Genomic DNA, 9076 nt, shown 5'->3' with positions numbered 1-9076 from the left:
CTTCATATCAACTGTACCATGAAGATACCTCAAAATCCATTTCACAGCATTCCAATGCTCTCTACCTGGGTTTGACAAAAAACGACTAACTGTACCAACAGCATGTGCAATATCTGGTCTTGTACACACCATCGCATACATCAAACTGCCCACCGCAGATGCATAAGGAACTCTACTCATATTGGTCTTCTCAACTTCATTTGAAGGACTCTGTTTAACACTCAGTTTAAAATGAGTAGCAAGAGGAGTACTCACAGCTTTAGCATTTTCCATCTGGAATCTCTGCAACACCTTCCTAATGTATTGCTCTTGTGATAGATAAATCTTCTTTTCTCTCCTATCACGTGAGATATGTATGCCAAGAATCCTTTTAGCAGCTCCCAAGTCTTTCATGGCAAAAGACTCGCCAAGTGTCTTCTTTAACCTGTCAATTTTGGAAATATCTTTTCCAACAATAAGCATGTCATCAACATATAATAACAGGATAATAAAGTCATCATTAGAAAAACTTTTAACAAAGACACAATGATCAGAAGTAGTCTTCATGTAACCCTGCTCACACATAAAAGACTCAAACTTCTTATACCACTGCCTTGGAGCCTGCTTCAAACCGTATAGACTCTTTCTTAGTCTACACACATAATCTTCCTTGCCTTTAACAAGAAAACCATCAGGTTGCTTCATGTATATCTCTTCCTCCAAATTACCATGAAGGAAAGCTGTCTTCACATCCATCTGCTCAACCTCCAAATCAAGAGTAGCAGCTAAACTTAGCACAGTTCTGATGGATGACATTTTCACCACAGGTGAGAAAATCTCATTGAAATCAACACCCTTTTTCTGTCTGAAACCTTTCACCACTAATCTGGCCTTGTACCTTGGAAGCGTAGAATTTGAATCTTGTTTCACCCTGAAAATCCACCTAGTTTCCAATGCCCTTTTGCCCTTAGGCAATTTCACCAAGTCGTAAGTGTGATTATCATGCAAAGATTTCATCTCATCTTGCATTGCATCCAGCCACTGTTTCTTCTCTTCACTATCCAAAGCCTCTTCAAAACACTCAGGTTCTCCACCGTCAGTCAAGGTTATGTACTCATCACAGGAATACCTTGTAGAAGGTTGTTTTTGTCTATTAGACCTCCTGAGTTGGACTTGAGGTGATTCAGGTATATCACCAAGATCGTCATCATCATCATGTTCCTCTTGAGCATCATCAATTGGAACCTCTACTCCACTTCCAAACTGTTGATCATCAACATCACCATGTTGCTCATTGTCTTGAGCTTCCGTTTCAACATTCTCCAAATTGTGAGCGGGCAACCTCATCGGATTACCATCAGTGAGATTACTGTCTTTCTCGGGTGTGGTCTTCTTCACCTTATCAATGTCTTCAATGGTCTGATCTTCCATGAATTGTACATCACGGCTTCTAACAAGCTTCTTCTCAACAGGATCATAAAACCTGTAGCCAAATTCATCCTCACCATAGCCAATAAAGATACATTGCCTTGTCTTTTTATCTAACTTGGATCTTTCATCCTTAGGAACATGAACAAATGCCCTGCAACCAAAGACACGCAAATGATCATATCTAACATTCTTACCAAACCAAATTTTGTCTGGCACCTCAATATTCAAAGCAACTGCGGGACTGAGATTAATAACATGCACAGCTGCAAGCAATGCCTCTCCCCAAAAGTGCTTAGGCAACTTTGCTTCTGAAAGCATACATGTAACCCTTTCAACCAAGGTCCTGTTCATCCTCTCCGCTAGACCATTCAACTGAGGAGTTTTAGGAGGAGTCTTCTCGTGTCTAATACCATGCTGCCTGCAATAAACATCAAAAGGTCCACGGTACTCACCACCATTATCACTACGGATGCATTTCAGCTTCTTACCTGATTGCCTCTCAACCATAGCATGAAATTCCTTGAACTTTTCAAGTACTTGACCTTTCCGCTGAAGAGCATAGACCCATAGCTTCCTGGAACAATCATCAATAAAAGTAACAAAGTAAAGTGCACCACTAAATGACTTTACCTTTAATGGGCCACAAACGTCAGAATGCACCAATTCAAGTAATTCTGACTTCCTTGAGGGTGGATGCTTCTTAAAAGATACTCTGGTTTGTTTACCAGCCATGCAATGAGAACATTTCTCCAATTCTGCATTTCTCAATCCCATAAGCACATCCTTTTTAGCTAAGCAGTTAAGCCCTTTCTCACTTATATGACCAAGCCTCCGGTGCCACAAAGATGCCTCCATATACATAGCATTCACACTGTCTTTAGCAACCAAAGCTTTAGTCCAATACAATTTAGATTGTCTCTCCCCTCTGGCCATAACCAAGTTACCTTTAGTGAGCTTCCATTTACTAGAACCAAAGTGATTGTCATAACCACAATCATCAAGCAACTGCACAGAGATTAAATTAAAACGAACATCTGGAGCATGTTTGACTCCTTTAAGCAACAACTGCACTCCCATGTTGGTTTGCAGGCAAACATCACCAACACCAATCACTTTAGACTCACCATCATTACCCATCTTCAACACTCCAAAATCACCAGAAGTGTAAGATGTGAAGAACTCCTTCCTAGGTGTAACATGCAGTGTAGCACCACTATCAATAATCCACATGCTCTCATCAGATACAAGATTAACAGACTCAAAGTTACGAAGAAGAACAAGATCACCATCTGTAGCAGTAGTGACACGATCATCATCATCATGATCATTCTCTCTCTGTTTGCCCTTCTTGTCTTTGTTCTCCTTTTTCCACTTAAAACAATATTTCTGAATGTGCCCAGTTTTATGACAAAAATGACACTCTAAATTCTTGTATCTTGACTTGGACTTGCTCCTACTCTTCTCTCTACCACCTTTATGTTCCTTTTTCTGACTTCTCCCCCTAGCTTCTGTAACAAGCATCTCAGACTGAGATGAAGAACCATGTGCCTTCCTTCTCATCTCTTCATTAAGAGCACCGCTCTTTGCCATCTGAAAAGAAACAACACCATTCGAGGCAGAGTTTGTAATTGAAACCCGAAATACCTCCCAAGACTCTGGTAGAGTATTAAGCAACCATAATCCCATAACTTCGTCATCAAACTTTATGCTCATTCCTGACAATTGATCTAGGAGCCCTTGAAACTCATTTAAGTGATCAGAAATAGAAGAATTCTCCATGTACCTCAAATTCATCAAGCAATTTAACAAATACAATTTATTATTGCCCGACTTAGAAGCATACAAAGACTCAATCTTCTCCCACAAAGCTCTGGCATGTGTCTCATTAGCAATATGATTATAAACATTATCTTCAACATATTGCCGAATAAAACCACATACCTGTTGGTGCTCAAAGTCCCATTCTTCTTCAGACATAGAATCTGGCTTCTGTGTAGCAAAGACCGGAAGATGCAATTTCTTGACAAATAATAAATCTTTCATCTTGCCCTTCCACAAATGATAATTTGTACCATTCAAAGTAATCATCTTTGCATTTGCCTCCATCATTCAAGCAAGTAAATATAGCCCAACCAAGAGCTCTGATGCCACTCTGATGGGGAAAACAACAACAAACAATATACCAGAGAATGCAGCGGATATAATTTCCCCTAACTTGCAAGAATCTATGAGGAGCAATAATCAAAGAGCAGCAATAATAAATCACCAAAAGCACAAATAAAGGCACCAAGATTTTTAACGTGGAAAACCCCTCAAATCAAGGGTAAAAACCACGAGTCGTCCAGACCAAAGAAATAGCTTCACTATGATCAACAAGAGTACAAAAGAGTCTTAATCAATAGCACAAATTAGTGCCAACACCCAACCAAATAACAAAGCAACAAAGCTTTCAAATAGAGAAGAACAAGAGAGGAAAACCTCTACAAATCACTGCTGCAGTGCGAAATTAATATCTCCCAACTCAGACCTCGTATCAAAGATCCGACCGGTCAGAATGAAGAGCAATGAGTTCCGAACCTGCTGTAAAAATTTCAGCCCGATCCAACGGTGAACGAATCCGCAGCGCCGAATTTACTGCGACAGCTCTATGAAAAACGTGAACAGAATTTTCCCTCTACCTCTCCCTCTATGTGTTAGGGCTTTCAGTGTATTCTTACTCTATTGTTCTGCCTCTCTCTTTATTTTATAGCCTCCTCTCCACTAGGTTTAAGTGAGACATGGGCTTCTCAAATTTTGGGCCTTTTCTCCACATAGGAAGGGAGCCCAATACCCAACACGTATTCACTCTTATTTAAATACTTTCTTTTCGTGAAATAAAAGACTTCACTCCCTAACATTATATGATCTTATATTTTTAAACTAAATGATTTAGCAAAGCTTCAAAATACTTGTCTAATGCAAAAATAAAATAAAATAATAATAATAATAATAATAATAATATTATTATTATTATTATTATTATTATTAACTATTATTAACTATGTTAGTGTTGTGTAAAAATGAAAGATAAAGTTTGAAATAAGTTTCATTACGCCTTTTGCCATGCGTAACATTCCTTATTTTGTCTAATGGTTTAAAACCATATTACTTAATGTGGGTGATTTGTTAATCTAAGAATAAAGAAAATTTTGTCGAAAAACTTTTCAAAACTAGCATAGTCTAATAGTTGAAATACATATAAGATTGTTGTTTAATGCATTACTATTTTGCCAATAAAAATAAGATTTTTTAATAAAAAGAATGAATTAAATTCATTTTCAGACAATTAATTAATATTTAAATTTGTTTAAAATTTTGAAAAGCCTGTAAAAACATGAACATCTAATGCATCTTTAACCCATATTTAATTCCTCATCAACATTGTGCATCCAGTCTTGTTTCATTATTTGCTCGTGCACAATATGCATGATCATTATAGATGAAAACTACAACCACAATAGAAGAGTAAGTTAATAACAATTATTACAATTAAAGAATTATCAATATCACATATTCACATTGTCCAATCTCATACTAGACGTCTAAAAACACTCACGGAGACATCTCACACTCGTCAAATCACACTCAGACGCCTATACGCACTTATGGAGACATACTCACACTTATCAAATCACACTCAAACATATAGGAGCACTCAATGAGACATTGTCATAGGGGTGACAACAAAAACTTGGTCCAACGCGCTGACCCGCAAGCCTGCAAAAAATGGACGGAGTGAGCCGAGACATTGAACCCGCAAGCTCGTTCAAGCTCGATCCACATAGTCCACGACTTACATAAGCTTACCCTAAGTTAGTAAGATTCTTTGGAGACTGCAAATATACTCCTCCTCTTCCACATAACTACTTAAAAATATTCCCTAAAATAATATTCAAGCTAACTTGTAAATTAGTAAAATAAATTATCACATAGTTTATCATTAAATGTCACGATAAAATATTTAGAACTGACATATATTAATTAAATTCAAATATTTAAAAGATAAAAAAAAAAAGTCCATAACAACAATTAATTCCATTGATTCCCCATTTTTAATTCTAACTTTTGATGTGCACTTGAATCCAGTACTTTGATTCATATAATTATTGTATCATTCACACACATGTTTAAGACCATTGGCATCCATAATTTTTAGCTTAAATAACACACACTCCCTTCAATTCTCAGGGTCAGCCCGCATGCCCACGAGCTAAACGAAACGCAGAACAGACCACTGATTCTAGTCCGCGTATTTTTGTGCAAGGCAGGTCAACCTGACTCACAATATGTGGGCCTTATGCAAATTGAGCCTAAACAGGTCAGACTAGTCCACATTGTCACTCTTACATGCTCACACTTAGACATCTAAGAGCACCCATGAAAATATACTCACATTCGTCAATCACACAAAGACATTTATGAACACTTATGAAGACATACTCAGTCTCGTCTAATCATACCATTAATTTATTAACACAAAACATGACAATGCATATGAATACCTATCTAACAATCACATGAAATACTAACTTCCTAACTTCCCTATCATGAAGTTTGTAAGTAGTCAAATTTTCTCCTTATATTTAAATCTTAGACTTATTTTTCTTTTAATCAACCACCTTCTTTCTTACCGAACATAACATTATTCACTCATTTAGTATGTATGTTTATTATAAACCTCACTCTTACTCTTGAATCTCATGCTCTTATTAAAATATTTTATTTCCTTTCTATTTTTGTTTCTTAAAAAAATCTTTTTAAATCTCTTGAATAACCAGAATCACATACATGATAAATCATATAAGAAATTTGTTTAAAAAACAACCGTCATATATAATCTTATATTATAATAAGCACATTATATATCTTTAACGAAATCTCTTTAATATCTTCTTAACAATTATTCATCAAATATTTTATTTTCTTAAAAAATATTTAAGTAAAATAATTTTTTTAATTAATAAACCATTAAATCTCATACTATAAAATAAATAATTAATAATAAATAATTATATCACACCATCATATATAATCTTATATTATAATAAGCACATTATATATCTTTAACGAAATTTCTTTAAAATCTTCTTAATAATTATTCATTAAATATTTTATTTTTTAAAAAAATATTTAAGTAAAATAATTTTTTTTTAATTAATAAATCATTAAATCTCGTACTATAAAATAAATAATTAATAGTAAATGATTATATCACTTTTAATAAGATTTTAAATAATTAATTAATCACTTTATCTACAATATCAAATATCTTTTTAATTAAATAGTTATTACACTCTTCTATCTTTTATTTAAAATATCTATTTACCTCATCTATTTATTTTTTAAATGATTATAATATTCAGAATCTTTTATATATATATATATATATATATATATATATATATATATATATATATATATATATATATATATATATTTCTTAAAAGTTTGTTTTATCTTTTCATCTATTTTCTTAATTTCCGTAAGAAAATTACATCGATCATCAACAAATTTGAGAGATATGTCACATGTGACATGGTTACATAAAAAAACTATTGAACATTAAGCTGATCCAATTAATTGTTTGAATTAATTAATTAATTTTAACAAATTTATCATTTTACTTAATTAAATTCGTATAGATATATTTTAAACATCCCAATCGTTATCAAAATTATAAATTTAAATCAATGCTCGTTGTCTGAATTCTTTTTAAAGAATTGCAATCTTAATAATATTTTTTCAGGAATCATAATCTTAATTATTTCTTATTCGTTGGGTATCATTAAACACATTTTTTTTGTTTTTTTATCGTGAAGGTAAAGATATATATGAGAGGATTTTAAACTAAAGATAATATATAAAATTTTCAAATTGAAGATAAAAAGTGAAAGGCAGGCTACATTTGATCACGTGCAGAAAATAAATAAATAAAAGTAAACAAAATCTGCTGAAAAAAAGTGAATATCCAATGAATTTTAATTATCTAAAATTATTCAGAAGAGTGGACCCCACTCTCATATCCTCCCTCTTTCCTTATAAACAATCACTATCCATTACTCACTCACCCTATAAAATCCTCACACCATTCACACCTCACTTTACTTTCTTTCTTATAACTTTTTCCTTCAACCACCACCAACCACCCAGATGGCACTTGTCCGCCACCGCCGCCATCCCAATCTCCGCCTACCTCTCCCGGAGATCTCAGAGCGCCGCCCCCGCTTCCCGCTCCCCCTCCCTCCCACCGCCCCCAAACCCGCCGCCGGAGACGCCATCACCGCCGCCGACCTCGAAAACATCGCCGTGCTCGGCCACGGCAACGGCGGCACCGTCTACAAGGTCCGCCACAAGACAACCTCTGCCACCTACGCCCTCAAAATCATCCACAGCAACGCCGACGCCACCATGCGCCGCCGCGCGTTCTCGGAAACCTCCATCCTCCGCCGCGCCACCGACTGCCCCCACGTCGTGCGCTTCCACGGCTCCTTCGAAAAGCCCTCCGGCGACGTCGCCATCCTCATGGAGTACATGGACGGCGGCACCCTCGAGACCGCCCTCGCCACCGGCGGCACGTTCTCCGAGGAGAGGCTCGCCGCGGTGGCGCGTGATATCCTCGAGGGCCTCGCGTGCCTCCACTCGCGCAACATCGCGCACCGCGACATCAAACCTGCGAACATCCTCGTAAACTCCCAGGGAGAAGTTAAAATTGCAGACTTCGGAGTCAGCAAACTCATGTGCCGCACGCTCGAAGCCTGCAACTCCTATGTCGGCACGTGCGCGTACATGAGTCCCGAACGGTTCGACCCGGAAGCATCCGGCGGAAACTACAACGGTTTCGCTGCGGATATTTGGAGTTTGGGTTTGACCCTCTTTGAACTTTACGTGGGTCATTTCCCGTTTCTTGAAACGGGTCAGCGACCCGACTGGGCTACCCTTATATGTGCCATTTGTTACGGCGACCCGCCTAGCCTCCCCGCGACGGCGTCAGCGGAATTTCGCAGCTTCGTCGAATCCTGCCTCAAGAAGGAGTCCGGTGATAGGTGGACGGCGGCACAACTCTTGACCCACCCGTTTGTGTGCAAAAACCCGGAAACTCACTAAGTGGGTTGACCCGGTTATTTTTGCTTTAACGAATCGGGTCTTGATAACGTTTACCTTATATGACCTTTTTGAGATGTTGTATATTCCCTCGGATTCAAATTTTTTCAGTTTTAGGAGAATCATTCCCTTTGTAAATTGTGCTCCACAATGATAAAAAATGGAAGTTAGAATTCAGAATAGATATGATTATTTTTTTTCTTCAATTGTTTCATTGTTAAACCATCCATATTCAAGGCATGGATATACTTAGTATTAAATTGTTTTACTTTCTATATTCGTTCAAGTTCAATTCTCGTCAAAACTATTATGGTTTATATTTTAAATAGAAGAAAAAGAAATTATAAATTTGAAATTAAAAAAAAATAATTGCGTTTAAGAGTGAACTTTGTGAAGAAGATGCATGAACGTGGAAGAATCGTTAGCACTTTGTTGTCATCACTCTAACAAGTTGAGCAATGAGCACTATCTTCTCTCATCATTCCTATCGTCATTTTATTTGGAATTTTCTGTTTCCACCCATTTC

General features: G+C 36.6%; 1 protein-coding gene across 1 annotated transcript; it reads left to right on the top strand.

Moving 5' to 3' along the window:
- The first annotated feature begins 7508 nt into the window (after positions 1–7508).
- Positions 7509–8823, top strand: LOC114181135 (mitogen-activated protein kinase kinase 9). Its single transcript, XM_028067491.1, has one exon. The coding sequence runs from the start codon at positions 7600–7602 to the stop codon at positions 8551–8553; it is 954 nt and encodes a 317-aa protein (XP_027923292.1). The 5' UTR covers positions 7509–7599; the 3' UTR covers positions 8554–8823.
- Positions 8824–9076: the final 253 nt, after the last annotated feature.

The sequence above is a fragment of the Vigna unguiculata genome, chromosome 4, assembly GCF_004118075.2.
Source record: "Vigna unguiculata cultivar IT97K-499-35 chromosome 4, ASM411807v1, whole genome shotgun sequence".
NCBI lineage: Eukaryota > Viridiplantae > Streptophyta > Magnoliopsida > Fabales > Fabaceae > Vigna > Vigna unguiculata.
This window is presented reverse-complemented; position numbering and strand designations above follow the sequence as displayed.

Bases quoted from the DNA above. Each gene is read 5' to 3' on its own strand.
- LOC114181135 (XM_028067491.1), top strand. From the start codon at position 7,600: ATGGCACTTGTCCGCCACCGCCGCCATCCCAATCTCCGCCTACCTCTC.